The following is a 23,679-nucleotide window of genomic DNA, read 5'->3' on the forward strand; positions in this document are numbered from 1 at the left end:
ATTTGTAGGTTTGTCATATTTGTTCTAGAAAGGGTACGTGAGCAAACAGATGTATGCTTTAGGATGGAGCTGATGAACTGTTCGTAGAAGGCACTGAGATCCTTTTTCTTGTCCAAAACTGGTGTCAGTATGTTCTGAGTGCCTTTAATTTGTTTATGATTTTTGTGATGTTTGTAGTACGAGGAAAGAATGTCATATATATTGCTTAATTTGGTTGGTACTTTGCTGGCTGGGAATGGTTGGTCCTTCAGGGTCAGGGTCACCATATGATACAGGAAAAACACATCTGCAGGTAATGATGGCTTTCTGCAGGGACTCAGACATTCCGTTTCAAGTGAGACTAAGCCAAAGTTCTAGTTGTGTAATGCATACCTATATGAAATGATTGGGCACCAGATAATTATTATAAAAACAGCCAAACACCATCATACATAAACAAAAGAGCATTCTGATATAACTTACGGCTTTAGGAACTTGAACCCATGGACACAGACAAGGATGTTGCCAAAGCCATCAACCTTTAGCAAATTTCCATACAGCCGATCAAACCACAGCCCCCTGGTGAAGGTAAGAGAAAACAAATCATTTTCATACCTAGGAAGCTTTTAATGATCTTATAAAACAACCAAAGGGGTAATCTTTATGCAAACAAAAACACAAAAAGAGAATAAACGAACAATAAAGAGAAAGATATTTCATGGGGTTCATTCACAAGAGATACATTAAATGAGTTTCTAATTCAGAGATTTTGATCATTTGATATTCTGCTAAACAGAATTCAGTAAATGAGACAAGAAGTGTAACATGTTTACAAACTATACACAATATGATGGATTCACAACCTTTTAAAAAATAAAGACTTATGCTCATGATTTATATAAAAAAGAAAAAAAACATGATAAGTGCACATCCTGTAAAAAAGGAAAAAGATGTAAAACATAGTCTGATATGAATGATAATGACTGAAAATGACCTGTATAACAAAGAAATGAGAAGTTTGTCACATTCATAATCATTATAAATCTATCTATCTATCTATATTTTTGACATCTGCTCCCTCCAGGAACACCCTCAAGGGGGGTGGCTGTGGCAAAAGTCTCCATAACTGGTGAATGCCAGTTCACAAGATTTATGGTTACAAAAAGAATAAAAAATTTTCCAATCATGATTACAGAAAAATGCTGTGATGCTCACAATATCATCAAGAGAAATAAGAGATATGAAATGTTTACAATCATCAAATATAATGGCCATGCTTGAAATCATTATAAATAGAATCAAAAGGTGTGATATGCTCAAAATATAGTGCAACAAGCTCACAAGAAATATTCAATGTAAACTGCTTTCTGTATGTCTATCAAAAGAAGTTTAATATCCCAAAACATGCACAAATTAACGATGTAATGTGCACAAAACCTATTAAACTGAAAGAAACAAGGAAAGTTCAAATATTAAAAAAGAAGAAAGGAGAATCTCACAATCTTCATAAAAATAATGAGAAGCATTTCATGTGTGGCGGGGTGGCACTGGGTATGGATGGAGGCAGCATGTATGAATATGTACATGTGTATATATATGTATATGTCTGTGCATGTATATGTATGTATACATTGAAATGTATAGGTATGTGCATGTGTGGGCATTTATGTATAAACATGAGTATCTGGGTTGGTTGGGCCATTGTTTCATCTGTTTCCTTGCGCTACCTTGCTAACGCAGGACACAACGACCAAGTATAATAATAATGAAATGATTTTCAAAGATGACAAGCATTTCTCTACCACTGGCACAGCTCTATGTGCATCTGAAAATACTCTAGCTCTGTGGTAGGTTGAAATGCTTTAAAAAAAGAAGTGCACCCCTTTAACCATTATAATACATATTAGATGGCAAATGCTCTTTCAAACTCAAAATACTGAGGTGACTTCTGGTGTCTGTGCCTCCTGCTTGTTACTGTGATGAATCAAAAGTAGTTTTGAAATGCGAAAAGGAAAAGTATGGGAGGGAAAAATACAAAGATGTTCCTACTGCTTTGCCTAAGGTATAGAAATGGTTCTCATACTTCAAAACATACATTTGTCTACAAAGGGCAAAACCCTACAAGCATCTGAGAGTGCATCCAAAAAGAAGTAGAGAGAAACTTGTCAAAAAGGATGTAAAGAAATACTTTAATGATATAAGAATGGTGGATGAATGGAAAAGAATGGCTAAGGACATGCTTAATGCAAACAGCATACATAAATTTAAGAGGTTTATGATAGAAAAAAGTTTAGTACCTGTGTAACATGCTCTTTGTCTTAGTCAATATAAACTGAAAATGTGGATATTTTTGGCAGTTGTGTACTCTGAATTGGAGGTGGAAGGATGAAATGAAAAATATTTTGAGCGATCGCTGCCTGAATGTACAAGAGGGTGAGAGGGGTGCAAGGCATAGAGTGAACTGGAACAATGTGGCATACTGGGGTTGATGTGCAGTCAATATACTGAATCAGGGCAATGGAAGCATCTGGGGTAAACCATGAAAAGGTCTGTGGGGCCTAGATGGGGATAGGGAACTGTGGTTTCAATGCATTACGCATGACAGCTAGAGAGTGAGTGTGAGTAAATGTGGATTTTTTTGTCTTTTTCCTGGCGCTAACTTGCTAAAGTGAGGGGTAGCGATGCTATTTCCTGCAAGGCGGGGTAGCACCAGAGATGGATGAAGGCAGGCAAGTATGAATATGTACATGTGTTTATAAGTATGTCTGCATATGTATATGTATATGTGTATATAAGTATGTCTGCATATGTGTATGTATATGTGTATAAAAGTTTGTTTTTTTTTTTGCTTTGTCGCTGTCTCCCGCGTTTGCGAGGTAGTGCAAGGAAACAGACGAAAGAAAAGGCCCAACCCACCCCCATACACATGTATATACATACGTCCACACACGCAAATATACATACCTACACAGCTTTCCATGGTTTACCCCAGACGCTTCACATGCCCTGATTCAATCCACTGACAGCACGTCAACCCCAGTATACCACATCGATCCAATTCACTCTATTCCTTGCCCTCCTTTCACCTTTCTGCATGTTCAGGCCTCGATCACACAAAATCTTTTTCACTCCATCTTTCCACCTCCAATTTGGTCTCCCACTTCTCCTCGTTCCCTCCACCTCCAACTCATATATCCTCTTGGTCAATCTTTCCTCACTCATTCTCTCCATGTGACCAAACCATTTCAAAACACCCTCTTCTGCTCTCTCAACCACGCTCTTTTTATTTCCACACATCTCTCTTACCCTTACATTACTTAGTCGATCAAACCACCTCACAACACACATTGTCCTCAAACATCTCATTTCCAGTACATCCACCCTCCTGCGCACAACTCTATCCATAGCCCACGCCTCGGACCCATACAACATTGTTGGAAGCACTATTCCTTCAAACATACTCATTTTTGCTTTCCGAGATAATGTTCTCGACTTCCACACATTCTTCAAGGCTCCCAGGATTTTCGCCCCCTCCCTCACCCTATGATCCACTTCCGCTTCCATGGTTCCATCCGCTGCCAGATCCACTCCCAGATATCTAAAACACTTTACTTCCTCCAGTTTTTCTAAATTCAAACTTACCTCCCAACTGACTTGACCCTCAACCTTACTGTACCTAATAACCTTGCTCTTATTCACATTTACTTTTAACTTTCTTCTTTCACACACTTTACCAAACTCAGTCACCAGCTTCGGCAGTTTCTCACATGAATCAGCCACCAGCGCTGTATCATCAGCGAACAACAACTGACTCACTTCCCAAGCTCTCTCATCCCCAACAGCCTTCATACTTGCCCCTCTTTCCAAAACTCTTGCATTCACCTCCCTAACAACCCCATCCATAAACAAATTAAACAACCATGGAGACATCACACACTCCTGCTGCAAACCTACATTCACTGAGAACCAATCACTCTCCTCTCTTCCTACACGTACACATGCCTTACATCCTCGATAAAAACTTTTCACTGCTTCTAACAACTTGCCTCCCACACCATATATTCTTAATACCTTCCACAGAGCATCTCTATCAACTCTATCATATGCCTTCTCCAGATCCATAAATGCTACATACAAATCCATTTGCTTTTCTAAGTATTTCTCACATACATTCTTCAAAGCAAACACCTGATCCACACATCCTCTACCACTTCTGAAACCACACTGCTCTTCCCCAATCTGATGCTCTGTACATGCCTTCACCCTCTCAATCAATACCCTCCCATATAATTTACCAGGAGTACTCAACAAACTTATACCTCTGTAATTTGAGCACTCACTCTTATCCCCTTTGCCTTTGTACAATGGCACTATGCACGCATTCCGCCAATCCTCAGGCACCTCACCATGAGTCATACATACATTAAATAACCTTACCAACCAGTCAACAATACAGTCACCCCCTTTTTTAATAAATTCCACTGCAATACCATCCAAACCTGCTGCCTTGCCGGCTTTCATCTTCTGCAAAGCTTTTACTACCTTTTCTCTGTTTACCAAATCATTTTCCCCTAATCCTCTCACTTTGCACACCACCTCGACCAAAACACCCTATATCTGCCACTCTATCATCAAACACATTCAACAAACCTTCAAAATACTCACTCCATCTCCTTCTCACATCACCACTACTTGTTATCACCTCCTCATTTGCGCCCTTCACTGAAGTTCCCACTTGCTCCCTTGTCTTACGCACTTTATTTACCTCCTTCCAGAACATCTTTTTATTCTCCCTAAAATTTAATGATACTCTCTCACCCCAACTCTCATTTGCCCTCTTTTTCACCTCTTGCACCTTTCTCTTAACCTCCTGTCTCTTTCTTTTATACATCTCCCACTTACTTGCATTTTTTCCCTGCAAAAATCGTCCAAATGCCTCTCTCTTCTCTTTCACTAATAATCTTACTTCTTCATCCCACCACTCACTACCCTTTCTAATCAACCCACCTCCCACTCTTCTCATGCCACAAAAGTATAAAAGTATGTCTGCATATTTGTATTTGTATGTATATGTATGTATATGTGTATATAAGTATGTCTGCATATGTGTATGTATAAGTATGTATGTGTATATGTTGATATGTTTATGTACATGCATGTATACGTGTGTGTATGGGCATTCATGTATACATAAACGCATATGAGGGGATAGGTCATTCTTAGTCTGTTTCCTGGCGCTACCTCGCTGATGCGGGAAACAGCAATTAAGTGAATAGAGTGAATTGGAACGATGTGGTATACCGGGGTCGACAGGCTGTCAATGGATTGAACCAGGGCATGTGAAGTGTCTAGGGTAAACCATGGAAAGTTCTGTGGGACCTGGATGTGGAAAGGGAGCTGTGGTTTCAGTGCATTATTACATGACAGCTAGAGACTGAGTGTGAACGAATGTGGCCTTTGTTGTCTTTTCCTAGCGCTACCTCACTCACATGCAGGGGGAGGGGGGGTGTCATTTCATGTATGAAGGCAGCATGTATGAATATGTACAAGTGTATATATGTATATGTCTGTGTACGTATAGGTATGTATACACTGAAATGTATAGGTATGTATATATGCGTGTGAGGACGTGTATGTACATACATGTGTATGTGGGTGGGTTGGCCCATCCTTTCGTCTGTTTCCTTGCGCTACCTCGCTAATGCGGGAGACAAAATTACATGAGGGAATATGAAATTACCAAGGCCACTAGTGTACTAGGCGGCCACAGGCGGCCTTGTGTGTAGTAAGGCGCGTTTATTCACATTCTTTACACTGCACTTATGGGTGATATTGCAATTCTGAGATTCTTAGCTTATTTTGCTTAAATGTAACCCTAACTATGGCTTCTACAACATTTGAGAATGTAGTCATGGTGTCAAACCTAAACACCAGTCCATATCCATCCAAGATAAAGTAGAACTGTTGAAAAAAAATGGACTGTGGGGTTTCGATGCATAAGCTGTGTAACATTACAGTATTGGTTCATCATCAACTGTTTATGATATCAAGAAGCAACGGGAGTAAATATTGAAATTCTATGCACTAAGCGATTCCAAGAAGCAAATGACGATGAGAAAACCTATGAAAGCTGGTAAGAGTACAGAGCATGATCGAGTGATGATGGAATGGTTGCCATAGTGTCAGCATGGAGTGGTCAGCTAACATGGTAATATGGACCAGGCTAAGTGGTTCCATAAAGAACTTAAATCACAAAATGAGCGTGACTATAGTGAAGGATGGATTCAAAGATTCAAGAAGCGTCAGGGAATTTCCAGGAATAATGTGTGTGGAGAAAAGCGGTCTGTAAACCACGCAGGACTGCTGAGTATGTGGACAAGTTTGTGACACACGTAGCTCTCGTGCACCTCAGTCCTGAGCAGGTGTATAATGTATTTCATTATTTATCTAATTTATATTTAATATTTGTTTAATCTAAATTTCTAGTGGTCCATGGTATACTTTAGACATATGGGAGATGTATGATTAGTGGGTTAGAGGTGTGTTGATGAATTATCATTCCATGACCACGGATGGTCCGGCAAAATGGTTAATCCTGTAAGGCTTTAGAACCAAGATTGCCGGAGAATTGGTCATGTACCCGTATATATATATATATATATATATATATATATATATTATCCCTGGGGATAGGGGAGAAAGAATACTTCCCACGCATTCCACACGTGTCGTAGAAGGTGACTAAAGGGGATGGGAGCATGGGGCTAGAAACCCTCCCCTCCTTGTATTTCAACTTTCTAAAAGGGGAAACAGAAGAAAGAGTCACGTGGGGAGTGCTCATCCTCCTCAAAGGCTCAGATTGGGGTGTCTAAATGTGTGTGGATGTAACCAAGATGAGAAAAAAGGAGAGATAGGTAGTATGTTTGAGGAAAGGAACCTGGATGTTTTGGCTATGAGTGAAACGAAGCTCAAGGGTAAAGGGGAAGAGTGGTTTGGGAATGTCCTGGGAGTAAAGTTACGGGTTGGTGAGAGGACAAGAGCAAAGGAAGGAGTAGCACTACTCTTGAAGCAGGAGTTGTGGGAGTATGTGATAGAGTGTAAGAAAGTAAACTCTAGACTGATATGGGTAAAACTGAAAGTGGATGGAGAGAGATGGGTGATTATTGGTGCATATGCACCTGGGCATGAGAAGAAAGATCATGAGAGACAAGTGTTTTGGGAGCAGCTGAGTGAATGTGTTAGTTTGATGCACGAGACCGGGTTATAGTGATGGGTGATTTGAATGCAAAGGTGAGTAATGTGGCAGTTGAGGGTATAATTGGTGTACATGGGGTGTTCAGTATTGCAAATGGAAATGGTGAAGAGCTTGTAGATTTGTGTGATGAAAAAGGACTGGTGATTGGGAATACCTGGTTTAAAAACAGAGATATACAAAAGTAAACATATGTAAGTAGGAGAGATGGCCAGAGAGCATTATTGGACTACATGTTAATTGATAGGTGCATGAAAGAGAAACTTTTGGATGTTAATGTGCTGAGAGGGGCAACTGGAGGGATGTCTGATCATTATGTTGTGGAGGGAAAGGTGAAGATTTGTAGAGGTTTTCAGAAAAGAAGAGAGAATGTTGGGGTGAAAAGAGTGGTGAGAGTAAGTGAGATTGGGAAGGAGATTTGTGTGAGGAAGTACCAGGAGAGATTGAGTGCAGAATGGAAAAAGGTGAGAGCAAATGACATAAGGGGAGTGGGGGAGGAATGAGATGTATTTAGGGAAGCAGTGATGGCTTGCACAAAAGATGCTTGTGGCATGAGAAAGGTGGGAGGTAGGCAGATTAGAAAGAGTAGAGTGGTGGGATGAAGAAGTAAGATTGTTAGTGAAAGAGAAGAGAGAGGCATTTGGACGATTTTTGCAGGGAAGTAATGTGAATTACTGGGAGATGTATAAAAGAAAGAGGCAGGAGGTCAAGAGAAAGGTGCAAGAGGTGAAAAAGAGGGCAAATGAGAGTTGGGGTGAGAGCATAAAATTCTAGGGAGAATAAAAAGATGTTTTGGAAGGAGGTAAATAAAGCACATAAGACAAGGGAACAAATGGGAACTTCAGTGAAGGGGAATAATGGGGAGGTAATAACAAGTAGTGGTGAAGTGAGAAGATGGAGTGAGTATTTTGAAGGTTTGTTGAATGTGTTTGATGATAGAGTGGCAGATATAGGGTGCTTTGGTCAAGGTGGTGTGCGAGGTAAGAGGGTCAGGGAGAATGGTTTGGTAAACAGAGAAGAGGTAGTGAAAGCTTTGCAGAAGATGAAAACCATCAAGGCGGCAGGTTTGGATGGTACTGCAGTGGAATGAAAAAAAGGGGTGACAGTGTTGTTGACTGGTTGGTAAGGATATTCCATGTATGCATGGTTCATGGTGAAGTGCCTGAGAATTGGAGGAATGTATGCATAGAGCCACTGTACAAAGGTAAAAGGGATAAAGGTAAGTGTTCAAATTACAGAGGTATAAGTCTGTTGAGTATTCCTAGGAAATTATATGGGAGGGTATTGATTGAGATGGTAAAGGCATGTATGGATTATCAGATTGGTGAAGAGCAGTGTGGTTTCGGAAGTGGTAAATGATGTGTGGATCAGGTGTTAGCTTTCAAGAATGTATATGAGAAATACTTAGATAATCAGATGCATTTGTATGAAGCATTTATGGATCTGGAGAAGGCATATGATTAGAGTTGATAGAGATCCTTTGTGGAAGGTATTAAGAGTATATGGTGTGGGAGGTAAGGTGCTAGAAGCAGTGAAAAGTTTTTATTAAGGATGTAAGGCACTTGTACGAGTAGGAAGAGAGGAAAGTGATTGGTTCCCAGCAAATGTCGGTTTGTGGCAGGAATGCTTGATGTCTCCATGGTTGTTTAATCTGTTCATGGATGGGGTGGTTAGGAAGGTGAATGCAAGAGTTTTGGAGAGAGGGGCAAGTATGCAGTCTGTCGTGGATGAGAGGGCTTGGGAAGTGAGTCAGTTGTTGTTGATGATACAGCACTGGTGGCTGATTCAGGTAAGAAACTGCAGAAGTTGGTGACTGAGTTTGGTATTGTGAAAGAAGAAGGCTGAGAGTAAATGTGAATAAGAGCAAGGTAATTAGGTATGGTAAGGTTGAGGGACAAGTTAACTGGGAGATAAGTTTCAATGGACAAAAACTGGAGAAAGTGAAGTGTTTTAGATATCTGGGAGTGGATCTGGCAGTGGATGGAACCATGGAAGCAGAAATGAGTCACAGGATGGGGGAGGGGCGAAAGTTCTAGGAGCATTGAAGAATGTGTGGAAGGCAAGAATGCTATCTCGGAGAGCAAAAATGGGTATGCTTGAAGGAATAGTGGTTCCAACAATGCTATATGGTTGTAAGGCATGGGCTATAGACAGGGTTGTGAAGAGGAGGTGGGATGTGTTGGAAATGAGATGTCTGAGGACAATATGCGGTGTGAGGTGGTTTGATCGAGTAAGTAATGAAAGGGTAAGAGAGAAGTGTGGTAATAAAAAGAGTGTGGTTGAGAGAGCAGAAGAGGGTGTATTGAAATGCTTTGGTCACATGGAGAGAATGAGTGAGGAAAGATTAAAAAAGTGGATATATGTGTCAGAGGTGGAGGGAATGAGAAGTGGGAAACCAAATTGGAGGTGGAAAGATGGAGTGAAAAAGATTTTGAGCAATCAAGCCTGAACATACAGGAGGGTGAAAGGCATGCAAGGAATAGAGTGTATTGGAGCAATGTGGTATACTGGGGTCAACGTGCTGTCAATGGATTGAACCAGGGCATGTGAAGTGTCTGGGGTAAATCATGAAAAGTTTTTTTGGGCCTAGATGTGGAAAGGGAGCTGTGGTTTCAGTGCATTACACATGAAAGCTAGAGACTGAGTGTGAATGAATGTGGCCTTTGCTGTCTTTTCCTAGTGCTACCTTGCATGTGTGGGGGGAGGGGGGTGCTGTTTTTCATGTGTGGTAGGGTGGCGGCAGGAATGGATGAAGGTAGCAAGTATGAATATGTACATGAGTATAAATGTATATGTCTGTGTATGTATACGTATGTATACGATAAAATGTATAAGTATGTATATGTGCGTGTGTGGGCGTTTATGTATATACATGTGTATGTGGGTGGGTTGAGCCATTCTTTTGTGTTTCCTTGCGCTACCTTGCTAACGCAGGAGACAGCGACCAAGTATAATAAATAAATAAATAAATGTAAATAATATATATACCCTAGCCTGAGCCAGGTACCCATTTTATTAACCAACCCCTAGGGGTGGATGAACAATTGGGTAGACACTGGACCAACTGCTGGCACCAGGATTCAAACCTATGTGCTCGACCTTGGATGGCCTGTGAATGTGTCACGGTCAGGAACGCTACTTGGTTCTATGAAAAAGCTAAATCATTCATTGTTAATACATTTTTCAAGAATTTTATAAGCCGATCTCTAATGAAAGTTTACATGATGTGTCCTAGTACTAGTGTAATTTCAAACTTTTAAAGATTCAGCATAAAGCATGAGTTACATTTTGTTCCTTAGTCACACTGAAATACACTTGTATCAGATCTCCTCAAACACCTTCGAATAATCAGATAATTTCTGGTCCAAAATGTTCCAATTCAATCTCCAATCTAATTTCTGTTGCCTGCCATCCCTTGACCTAATCTCATTGACATAACATTCAATAATTGGATCCCTCTTGACCTTTCTCCTGCTGTTTCATCCTCTTGTGTCCTGATGGAGAAGTGAAGATACCTGGTGGTAGAGGTGAGGTAACTGGTGATGCAGAGATTGGGTACCTAGTGGTGGAAAGATGAGGTATCTAGTGGTGGAAGGTATAGCACCTGGTGGTGTAGAGGTGATGGGACCTAGTGATAAAAGGTGAGGAACCTGTTGAAGGAATAGGTACATAGTGGAGGAAGACATACAACTGGCTGAGAAAAAGAAGGACAGGGAACATACCTGGTTGGGAAGGTGGGGTCATACTCAAATTCCTTGATCTCCTCTGGGTAGCCCATGGAAATGAGTCGTCCCTTCAGCAGGTTGAAGCCCAAAGTTTCATACTGAGGCGATTTATACTCTGTGGGCCAAAAGAGAATCTGTCAATTGCTTATGTCCTTATCTTATCATTGACTCACTCACAATGTCACTTTTGATCTTATATTCCTTCACTTACATATCATTCACAAAGAGAATCTCATGTACTCATGAATTCATATTTTCTTTCCCACTCAATTATAAATTCATTTACAATTTCCTGACAAAAATGTGAAAATATTTTTCATGTCTTTATGTCTTCAAGAGTAACAATACTGGAAAATAACTTTTGTATGACTGAATTACATTAAAACATCTCTTTTATACAGGAGGTAAAGCCTTCATAGCATTGAAGAAAGCACCTACTCGCAGAATGGTCAAGACACCACTTCCCCCAAATAAGAAGTAAACACCAGGATTTGACCCTCCTCAACCATCATGTATATGAGGTTAGCTAAAGCTGGTTCATAATGACCAAGTGACCACACAACAAACTGACCGGGTCTAAGATGTCACAGGCACAGTACTGCATGTGGCACCTTCCAACCATCAACCTATTTCACTAACTACCCACAGGAGTCTATGCCTTGGGCCTGTAAGGGATTGTGAAATGAGTTTTCAAAAAGATAAAAAAGAAAGAGATTGGGAAAATAAAAGGATCCTTTTAGGGATCTGTCTCAGGTAGAGATATAGGTTTTCATATTCTAAACCTACATTTCTCATCTCTGCACTATGCCTTGTAAGTATCAGAAGAAACAGAGAGGGGGCCAAGTGAGGATATTCCACCTATGGCTCAGTCCTCTGTTCTTAACGCTACCTCACAAATGTGGAAAATGGCAAATATGCATGAAAAAAAAAAAGATGGAAATGTGATCTTTTAAAGAGAAGAGCTCGAATTTACTGACAATTTGCCCTGGTCTACATCATCCTATTCTGAAGGTGGCATACCAAAAACCATGCAAAGGAGATCGATCAGAACTAACCAGAATCATCATTCAAAAAAAGTGTTTTTGTCCAATGCTGTTATTTTGCTAGTCTCAATTAATGAGACATTCCTTGAGAAAGCTTGAGTGAGAGGCCATTTTCCTCGTAACTTTAGCTATAACAGTCAACTTGGTTGTGAAAAAGTAGTAACCTCTTGATCCAACATGAAATTTCCCTGCAGGAAAATGGTTTAAGGAGCCATGACAAAATTGTAAACATTCTCCTGTGATATCAATGAAACTATAATACATCTCTGTGTTTTGATAAGACACAAGGATGATGTTCCAAAGCAGTTTTCCTGAACTATATTAGAAACAACTTGTTTCTAAATTCAAACATCTCATTTTTAGCTAAATATTAGGGTCAAGATTAATCTTCATCTTAAAAATATCTTCAAATTTCAGTTAATTTCTATGTGTACACATTGTATAGCTATTTCCAGATCCTCCTTCCAAATCCCAATACTGTAAAAAACAGTTTTTATAACAAGACATTGTGGATAGAAATTACCATAAAACCACCAGACTGCAAAGGATTAAGGGCCTTTGAAATTTCCCATCACGGCTGGGTGACGTTATATATTTCTTCAGCATAAAGAACTCAAGAGTTTCTCCAAGCAGGGTTACAAATATTACTGCCCAAGCTCACCTGAAAAAGCTCCTGCAATGCACTCTTATATAATATAACATTATAAATTTGTGCTACTGGATTAATTCCTGTCATGAAATATGCTAAAGAACTAAAAGATTATGAGCCTGTAATGCTCACTTAGCACAAGCGGCAACTGTAACAACCAAATCAGAGAAGGTAGATATCTGGAGGACTATACCAATCATAACTGCCTTTATAGACTCAGACAGGGTTTCCCAATGAGACAGACTCAACCTGGTTAGGTCTATTGTCTTAAAATTCAATGTTTCTCTCTCTCTCTCTCTCTCTCTCTCTCTCTCTCTCTCTCTCTCTCTGATCTTTTAATGGACCTATAATTCCCTCACTTACCATGGTGAATATATTCTGCATAACACTAACATTTACCCTGTTTTGGGAACCCCACATCACCCAAATAACCAAGTCTATCTCTCAGAAACTTGGAGTCCTGTTCAGTTGTTATATATTCTTTTCTTCTGAAATTTTGCTCCAACTACACAAATGACTGATTCATTCTTGTATGGCATGCTCCTCTCACATTTGAGGAGGTTCTTTCTCTACATACACACTGAACAGACTCAAGTCCAGGCAATCTAACTTATCAACTCTCCCAATCTAACCCTGAAACTTAACCCACACTTCAAAAACCAGAGTGTTAATTCACTTTCCCTTTTCTATAGATTTAATTTGGTTTCCACACACACACACACAAAAAAAAAAAACTCGCTGCTTGTGTGCCCCCTACATTAGCTAGACCACGTAGTACAATACTTGGAAAACTCCTATCACATGATTACTGTGTAGCTGTTGGTAACTCAAGTGTGGGCCTTTATGGTATCTATTTACTTTCCTACATCAAAATTTTTGTAACTCAGTTCTTCATAACAACTATAACCTACCCCTTTTTATAAGGCATTTTTCCCACTTTTTCCACATCTCATATATATCTTTCCATCTTCTCTTCTTATTCCCCCCCCCCTCTCTTTAACTTTTTTAAATTTCAATTAAGGCCTAACCCTGATGTGGAATTTTGTCTATGACTGGAGCCTCCATTGTAAAATAATAAAATTCAGTTAGGTAGACTGATGTTCTCCCATCTCATGACACCATTCAACAATATCTTTTTGTAGCACATGATTTATGACATGCCTTAAGGAGAACCATCAATTCACCTGTCTATACACACAGTAGCCTCCACTATAACGCATCTTACATAACCAGGCAGGTAGACTAGTTAATCCCAACAAAGGTCAACTGTTGGATAAGCCTGAATAATCCTGAAACACAACCTGGCTAAAACTCTCAAAATTCAAACACAAAACTTGAAAAATAACTCTACAAAGCATAAACTTAACTTACAGTGTGGAATAAGCAAAGTCCAGCATAAGCAGTTATGCCCCCTGAAAAATATCCAAGTACTTACAAATCATATCATAAGATATAATCAAATAAAAAAGGTACATCTGACATCTCAAAAAGCTAGAAGTGAAGGCCACCTGATGATAAAGGTATCTGACAAAAATCAAGAGCAAAAGTCAACAGTAGTGCACAGCAACACTGTGGGAGAGAGAGGTGAAGGGTTCATTGGTGAGAGGCTGCTCTAAGCTTGTCATGTCACAGGCTTGAAAGACTTATTGCATGGTTACTGTAGCTCAATGAAACATTATCTGGCCAATATATATCAAGTTGGCCAAAGAGGTTGAAATCATGTGATACAAAAGTATTTCTAACCCTAGTAAACATGTGCTCTCTCTCTCTCTCTCTCTCTCTCTCTCTCTCTCTCTCTCTCTCTCTCTCTCTCTCTCTCTCTCTCTCTCTCTCTCTCTCTCTCTCCCTGATCCTCAAAGGCCTTATATAAAAGAAGTAATATCCCATGTGATAATACCCTGGAAGCTAGTTGGACACAGTTCATGATTCTATACTTCAAATAAAAATCTAAGAAAAATGTAAAGTAACAAGTTACAGTACACTGAATACTTTCCAAACTTCCTTGGCATATCATCTACCATGTCTGGGTATCATTCATATCAAGATGAACACATCAGCAACTTATAATATCTCGAGTTTTTCTATCTGTAACCCAAATCTATAGTGAGCAGGGTACAGTGTAAAGTAGGTCTCACATTGCTTTCTTGGGCATTTGCTAAGTTACTGTAACTTGTGTACTGATGAGATGGGCTCATATTCAAACTTGTCCGAGTCTACTGGTCAAGACTACCAATAAATGTGTATGAAATAACAAGAAATGCAATGCTTTTCACCAAAACAAATGAAACAAAAAGATAATGTCAAACTAATGACCTTACAGAACTGAACAGATATATATCTAAAGCACCTGTGAAATAATATTTTGGAGGCCATGAGATACATTTGTAATAGAAGAGATATACTGGAGCTTACATGCAACAATGCCTAAAAAATATAGTTTGCAGTACCCTAAAGTTAAAGCTACACTACCAAGTAAAATTCCTTTTTATGTTACAAAAATACGTACAAGGGAAACAACAAACCTCGTTCTTCATTATCCCAAAGAGGCTGTCTCTTAATATGTCCTATCATATATTTTGATTATGTGGGGCAAATACTTTCATGTTTGCAGTGAATGAGTCCAAAAAATTCACCTTAACCCCAATCTAAACCAATTAGCTGCTTGACCATGTTAACTGTGGTTTATTACTGCAAAGGACCTGATAAATAAACTATCATAATAAAGCAAGACGCGGTGAAATTGTCTATATAAGAAAATGTGAATTGATATCTGATATTCTTTTCTTTTTTGCTAATCATATTTTGTGGTACAGGTTGAGTATCCCTTGCCCTAAATGCCTGGAACCAGGAGTGTTTCAGATTTTGAATTTCTTAGGATTTTGGAATATTTGCAAATACATAATGAATACAATGTGGATGAGACCTAATCTAAACAAAAAATCCACTGATGTTTCATATACGCCTTATACACATAGCTTGAAGGTAACTTATACGATACAGTAAACCCTGAATTTAACGGAGTAAAAAGGGAGAAGGGGTGTCCATTAATGAAGAAAGTCTGTTAAATCGAAAGTAACCTATTGGCCATTATTCAGTACAATATACAGTAATACAATATACAGTTCACAAGCTTTCTTTTAACTCTTCTATCACTTAATGCCATATTGAACTGTAAGGATTGCAAAATTATCTAATAGTCACAATTCTCTGTATACAACCTTACCACACAGTAGCTTTAGGCAGAGTGAAACCAAAACAAAGTGAGTCTACCTCATGCTACCAAAAATAAGTGTGATATGAAATGCAGCATTTGAGATTTTTTTTAAATTCTTAAAAGCATTATTAATTAAAGTATTATTATTTGCCCGGTCAGTTGAATCCAAAATCTGTTACATTGGGGTCCATTAAATTGAGGGTCTACTGCATTTTTAATAATTTTGCTCATGAAACAAAATATGTGTAACACTGATCCATCAGAAAGCTAAGGTGTCACACCCTCAGCTGCCAAGTGGACAATCTGTGGCTGTTTGACTACCTTCATTCCTGACTGAATTTATATGCTACTGACAAGCAATCATTTTCCTACACTTATTCACACATATGTACTTAACAGTAAAAAAAATATGAAATGCCATTAATACAGTGAAAAAATAATGTTTAGTGTAACTAAGAAGCATAGGAGCATAATCAAAATACCTGTATCAGCCAATAAACAATAATAACAACAAACAACTGCAAGTTTTCAGTTTCCACCTACAATGCTGCGTTTTGATTAAAAGGTTACAGTATACTGTATTTCACTATTAGGCTTAATTTGAGATATAAAAACAAATAGGCATTTAATTTACAATAATAAAAGGTGGCTGTAAATGTAATAAAAAGATGAAGGATCAGGAAGTGGGTCCTCTTGGGATGAGGAGGCATTCTGCTAGATGGCTTTTCTAACGTTTCCTCCAGAGTCATCTGCCTCATTAACACTGAATTTGGTCTTAGAAGTCTCTCTTTGATCTTATAAACTGACATGATTCCTTGCTTTGTAGTGAAGGCATGCTGCTCTAGTCCTCACGATGTCATCTATAGGCACTTTTTCTGCAGTGTTAACAAAGTCATCTTCATCGTTTCTATCATCATGATCACCTTGATTCAGAACCATTTCAGCTATTTCACTGTTACCCATAGGGGCATCTGCAGGCCTTTTTGATATTTCCAGCAGTATCTTTGTACCACAGAGCAGAGAATAAGCAAGTAATGCATGTAGGTCTGGCAGTGACAATGGTTTGTAAGAAACTGGTGCCAACAGAGTGTTTGAGCCCAGCATGAGCAAGTGAGGTCAGGTGTGGAATTTTCCACTTGTAACATCGTATCACTGATCAAAAAGCTTGGATTCTGGATCATTTCAGATTTCAGGTTTTCGGGTTAGGGATGATCAACCTGTATATCCTACATTCTACTTTTGAAGGGGGAAGACAGTGAATGGAGAAATAGGAAAACTAACATTTTCTTTACATTGCTGTAAAGAAAGGAGAAAGTTAACCCCAAAAGTATTACCACAGCTTGCAAGTACTCTGAGTTACAGCAACCCTGCAATCCAACATGAGACAGAAAAACTGAATGCCACAGCCCATAAGAAAGTTGGGTGGCTCTTACTACAATGTAGATAAATGTATCATAAGCAAGACGTATAGAAACCTCCTCACAGTGCAGGTGTAAAAACCACTGCGGGAAATTTATAAAACAAATTTATTTTCTGAAAACACACTGACATGTAAATATATATATTATCATCATCAACTGCATTCCCAACTCCTTGAGGTGGATCAGACACATTCAGCCTATGAAATCACTCACATATTAACCAGTGTTTAAATTCACCATAGCCAACAAGGCACAGGCAAAAATATGCCCCAGTTATGGCCACCTTGGACGAAAGGAAAAATGAAGATTACAAGAAAAATAATGTAAAAGAAATCAATTTGAGTTCTTTAGGTGTTTGTAGACTTGACTTTCAAAGGTGGAAAGGTTAAAGGAACAGGGAAAGACAAAAGAAGGAAGAGATTTCCAGAACTTTGCTTTGAAGGGAAGAAGGGAGCTTCATTTTGGCAAACCCTTGTAGGGTTTGTCTCTATACAGAGGCCATGGGGACCAACAGCCAACTGTGTCACATGTCAAGGCCTTAGCAGCTGGGATGTATGGAGAAAGCTTTATGGAGCAGAGGGCAAAATAATGCCTGAAGAACTGAGCAGCAACATCACGGCAGAAAGAAATGGAAGGTTAAAGAGAGGTGGGAGTTCATATGGCCAAAGGCTTTCAGTTTCAGTTAAGGTAAGAGAGATGCAGAAAAAGAGCCACTCTAGATATACAAAAAACACTACATACTAGGGGGAATGACACCCATGTGGATATGGGATAGTTGCTTGCAAGAAAAATAATAGCACTACCTATACAGCAACCCCAGATTTCATGAAGCAGATTAATATCCATTATGTAGGTTTCCCAGAGAGAGCAAAGGAAATATTATGATCTATGTGTATATGATATTGCAAAGTTGAACTGTAGTATTATGAAATATAATACTGTGGTGTAGTATGACACAAGTGAGATTCAGAGTGAGAAATGTGGAGAAACTGCATTTTTGCAACATTTAATTCAACCAGGTTACTGCTTCCCTATTCTACAATGTGGAACAGGTCTGTTATACATGAGAATATATGTTTATTGAGAGAAAAAGGAAACATATTAGAATAAGTAGAGCAGGTAAAATAAGCTGAATTATGTAGACTAGAATCACTAGTGTAACACTGAACAGGGTTAAAGGCAGAGGAAAGACGTTTGTCTTATGGAGACAAGAGGGAAGGTAGCAATAAAACAGAACCCTGACTGACACCAATGTTGACATGATGGCATTCCATCAACAACTAACAGGATTTTAGAAAACTAAAGACTTTTGCCACACAGTGTCAAAAGCTTTGAAAATGTTGAAGGTTATACAAACAAAATTCATTGAAGCCCCTGTAAGAGGAGGACCAGAGTTAGAGTTACATTGGAGCAATCACCTGCGATTGTTGCACTGTGTAAGCCATATTCATGGTCTGAAAGAAAGGAATGAGATTCTAAGTCTGAGAAAGTGAAAGTTATAAGAGAATCTCAAAGACTTTGGGGATGTAAGATGTGAAAGCAATGAGGAGATAGTTAAAAGAGTTTGAATGGTCTCCTTTCTCAGGTATGCTTCCAAAAAGGAGGAAGAATTTGGGTTTATAGACAGAAATGAAACAGGCACACATGGATTGAAGGTAGCTTAAAGGTACTCTCCCTTAAGACATGAGGAAGTGTATCATACCCACTATTAACTGGTAGAGTGCTAAGACCTGGCACAAGGAAAATACAGGAAAGAGCATGAGGCTTGGCAGAAGGAGAACTAGAGAGGGAATCATTCAAAGAGAGTTAGAGGAAAGTATTGCCAAAAAAGAGTGGTTATCTCAGTAGGTGAGGTAGCTACAGATTAATCATGTCAGAAAAAAGAAAGAAAAACTGAATTGTGGAAATTATAAGAGATGCATTTGGTTAGGGACTAAAAAGTATTATCAGATGAGGTAGTAGTCAAGTTACAATACTTTCTTGACTCTATGATGAACACCGCGATGATGCTGAGCAGAGCTAAAGGTGGATGAGACTCAAAAGGGAAAAGTTCTGTGGTGAGATATTCTCTGTCCCTGATGCGACAGATATCAGAGTAAGAACGGTGAAACCACAACTGGGGGATAACAGTTTAGTAGAACTTACATAGGACTCCACTGCAGCCAAGATGAATTCCACTATACACTCAGCACAGCTGGAGGCATCCTAGCCAACTATGCAATGCTGGTCTCAAGGAAAGTGGTTAAAATTTTGCATAAGGAAGAGCAACGAGCTTTTTTGAAATGCTAAAGTTAGTGTTTTGAAAAGGGAAAATGGGAATGGATGTGCCCAGCTGAAAATGATGGAAACAGAAGTGTGGTCAAATGACCTTAAGAGGGCAGAAAAAGTACATTTGTTGCAGGACTGTTTAGAGGAAAAAAAGGTCAGGTGTGTTAGGATAGTAGTCATGGCGATCAGAAAACTTATGCTGGGTAATTAATAAGCTGTTCTAGATTGTTACGGGGTGAAAAGAATGGTCCCTGACTATAGTGGGAACATCCTGAGCAGAGCCAAGCCAAGCCAATCTTTGTGGAATACAACGACATTCCCTGCAGTGAGGATTTACATGCATGGGTAATATGACAGCAACACTTTGTGGCAGGAGGTCAAACACCTGAAGAGCTGCATCTAGTTGGAATTGGTTAGAAAACACAGGGATATCAAAAACAAAGTCGACTTCAAACTTGAAGAAATGATGGTAAAGACTGACTTAACAATGAAAAGAAGCTTTTTTGAACAGATGAGGAACAGGGACACAAAAAGCAGGTGAAGAAGTTGACAGATGAAGTTCTAGAAAGGGGAAATTGGATCTGCAGCTGCAAATGTTGAAAAAAAATGGATAGAAAAAGAGCCAGATCTAGGAGCAGTGTTGGTAAAGGTGAGGTGGGTCCTAGCCACCAAGGCACCATTTCAATTTGGCACATGAGAGACATCATTTGCATGTATTCTATATGTAGTATAAAGACTGAGATATGAAATTTGTAATTTTGAGTAAAGTCATGTGAGTTACATGTTGTCAAGTTATGTATGACATGAAGAGTGTATATCTGTGGAATGAGTTCCAGCAACCTTTGTGAAGAAAGGGCAGAAAGAAAAGACAGCAAAACGATCCAGGGAAGGGAAATTGACAGTCAATACAGTAATGACTCCCTGCATCCCAACTAGTAACCCTCAAAGTACCCAGGAGGTAGTGCCTCCCTGGTTGGTGGTTGCCCAGGGGTTGAGGAAATCACAATCTCATGAAATAGTGCAATGACTACTACCTTGCGGGATACATAATAAAGAAATGTATCCATGAAAAAGGACCAGGAACTAGATGATAGTAAAGTGTGTCACCATTTTGGAAGTGTTGAGCAAATGGTAGGAACTACTTTGATCATTACCAATATCAAAACTGTCTCTTCAAGTACATGAGAAAATATTCAGCACATTTGTTAGGCTCAAATCATGACACGTTCCGACAGTCAGCTCTACCCACATCAAGAAGTATACATAGATGTTAGAATGTCCAAAAGCAGGCAAGAAAAAACTGTACTTGAACAAAGGGATGTAAGCTACATGGAGAAAACAACGATCTTAGACTACCAACATCCAAAGACATTGTCAAGGGGAGTGACAATGTCTAGGGAAGACATTGCTCTTGACTTACCTAAAAAACTGACAGAATGTCATGGGGAGACATTATTCCAAATTACTATGAATTGAATAGAACCAGCATTGAGCAATTCTCAGAAACTTAAAGAAACCATTCAGTAGGAGGATATAAAAACAACTACAGAAAGGAATTGTCAGGAAACATGAGAAAATACATTTATGGTTACATAAAAATGAACAATGGAATAGTCTATGGAGAAAAAAACATAAATGCATTGAAAAAAATGAGAAAAACAGAGGGTCGCAATAGGGGTAATACTCCCTTCTCAAAAATACAAGGTAATTACAAAAATATATTTACAAACACCTGCACACACACACACACACACACACACACACACACACACACACATATCCACTAACATACAGAAAAAAACAATGATACACTGGGTTGACCAAGGAATATGAAGCAGCCAACACATAGCAACAATGTGTGAGACGAGTTATATCATAGCATACAAGTAATGAAGCCATATTACCTGCCAAAGTGTAGTCCATGTCAAAGCCATAGAAGCGGATCTTCTCCAAATGCAGACTGCGGTTAACAAACACTCTGTGGAACAGAAACAGAAAATGTATTACTTTCACAACGTTATGTCAATCAGGCTGTGCCTATGCGTCTTTATGTAGTTATGTATATCTTCTTAACATACACTGATATTTTCATCTTGAGAATTATTCTTATGCTGTCAAATTGAATTCCCTCAAAATTCCGAAAGAACCTCTACATGAAAAATATTTCTCTACTTTCCTACTTTGTAAAATATAAGCATCAGGAGTTTTGCTGACTTTTTTTTTTCTTTTTATGGCAGTGTAAGTAAATAGAAGTTTACACAGAAAACTATTTTCTAGGTCAGTTTTACCATTTCATGACTAAGAAATCTTATTGTGAAATTGCTTTGAACAAAAAACACTATCTGTATCTTATTAACGGTCATTGAAAAATATACAGCAGCACTTTTTGTTGACAAAGACAACCCTTTTCAGACTCTTCTAACATAATGAGCATGTAGAATAAAAGCACACAAGCATTAGGTTAAAAATAATTGTTTAGTTGGCATAGTCTTCAAAATAACCACATAATACTGTTATGTTGAAAAGTAAGTATAAGTACAGGACTTCGTATTTTACAAGCAAATGCTTTTGGCCTTTCACTGAGTTTGGATAATGATTACCGTCATGGTGAACATCTTGTGTTGGTTAAAGTGGTTCCACATACTTCTTCCCTAACACAAACTGAGAAGGAAAGAATTCCTAGATTTTTCTATTATAATTCAGCAGTTAACATTTATGAAAACACAGAAACCAAGATCTGTTACCAATAACGTCAATGTTAAGTATCAAGATATATAATCAAGTGCAAATAGCTATAAACCAATGTTTGTGATAATTAAAGATTAGATATACAGAGCTCAATGTGGATAAATGGCTAAAAGGAGAAATGTGTATAAAATTTATCACTACAGTACCACGGTAAAATGTCATCAATCAAGGACAAAGCATTGTACAAAATATGTCACACTTATCTTTCAATAGATTTAAAGAATTGTTCTCAAACACTCCTGCTGGTAAGGCATTCTATACAATAAAACATCCACCAAAAAAAAAAAAAAATTACATTGCTTCATATGGAATAATGCATTTACTGTCAAGATTTTAATCCACTATCATAAGTAAAATCAGACTGGTGTGACTCCAATAATGTCCTCCCATGTACTTGCTACAAAATGATATAGCTGAGGAACATATGATGCAATTTTCAATATCTATTTCTTTACCATACCTCTTGACTATTCCAAGAACTTCTACTTCACTGGTAATGCTGCATAATGAGACATTGTCATATTGACCTGCAATAATATTTCCTAATGCAGAAAATCATTAGCTATTTATCTATCATTACATTTATTGCACTAGTACTGCCTTCTCAGGCATTAGTAAGTGCTCTGTTTTGTAAACTATTTTCTAAATGTTGTATATGCTTGAAGTTGGTGAAAATAAAATCACAATAAATGAACAATATTCTGGATGTTCAAAAGACTTGCATAACTCGTTATCATCTTCCTTCCTAGTGGTATATTACACCTCACTTTAACTAAGCTCTGTACTGTGTGTTGTCATACCCAGATATATAAGTGAGACATGAATGACCCTACGAATTATGTCTGTATATTCTAGAGTAATCAAGTTCTCAGCGTCACACCTCTCAGAATTTGGCTTAAGAGCCTTACCAATGTGTTTGTGAGTGTCTATCTTGTACAAATCTGTGATGGATTATATCTACAAATTCACTGCAGATAATATTTTCCATAAAGTGTTTATAAGTCTCAAAATATTCTAATCATATGTGATCTTTAGGTGACTGGTCTATAATGTCTTGGCATCAATTTCCATCCCCACTGGTTAATTGATGTTATATGTATATTTCAATGTTCGGCTATATAGTCCATGCTCTCCTCAAAAGAATTATTTGAGGTTTGGCTTTTTCATTTTAAAGGTATAATGCTGAAATCCTCTATGGCCCCAGTGTAGAGTTCTCTCGAGGGTGATCAATAGCTTCAATTATGTCTCTCCTATAAATCTATATCTGAAAGTGCGTGTCTATCAAAGTCACTGAAAATTTCATCATCAATTTCTTTATTCTCTCAATGGACTGAACCAGGGCATGTGAAATGTCCAGGTAAGCCATGGAAAGGTCTGTGG

The 23,679-nt window shown here is 38.5% G+C and overlaps 1 protein-coding gene across 5 annotated transcripts in view; it reads right to left on the bottom strand.

The window, feature by feature from the left end:
* Positions 1-23,679, bottom strand: part of Nt5b (5' nucleotidase B) — a 292,848-nt gene that overhangs the window by 57,830 nt on the left and 211,339 nt on the right. For all 5 annotated transcript variants that reach the window (XR_011716199.1, XM_071689864.1, XM_071689863.1 and 2 more), the window contains 3 exons: positions 21,456-21,529; positions 10,954-11,071; positions 463-558 (listed from right to left, as the gene is read on the bottom strand). Coding sequence is in view for 4 of the 5 variants with exons in the window: in XM_071689864.1 (XP_071545965.1) it covers positions 463-558; positions 10,954-11,071; positions 21,456-21,529 (288 nt within the window). In the remaining variant the exon portion in view is untranslated. The remainder of the gene's footprint in view (positions 1-462; positions 559-10,953; positions 11,072-21,455; positions 21,530-23,679) is intronic.

This window comes from Panulirus ornatus, chromosome 47 (assembly GCF_036320965.1).
Source record: "Panulirus ornatus isolate Po-2019 chromosome 47, ASM3632096v1, whole genome shotgun sequence".
In the NCBI taxonomy this organism is placed as follows: domain Eukaryota; kingdom Metazoa; phylum Arthropoda; class Malacostraca; order Decapoda; family Palinuridae; genus Panulirus; species Panulirus ornatus.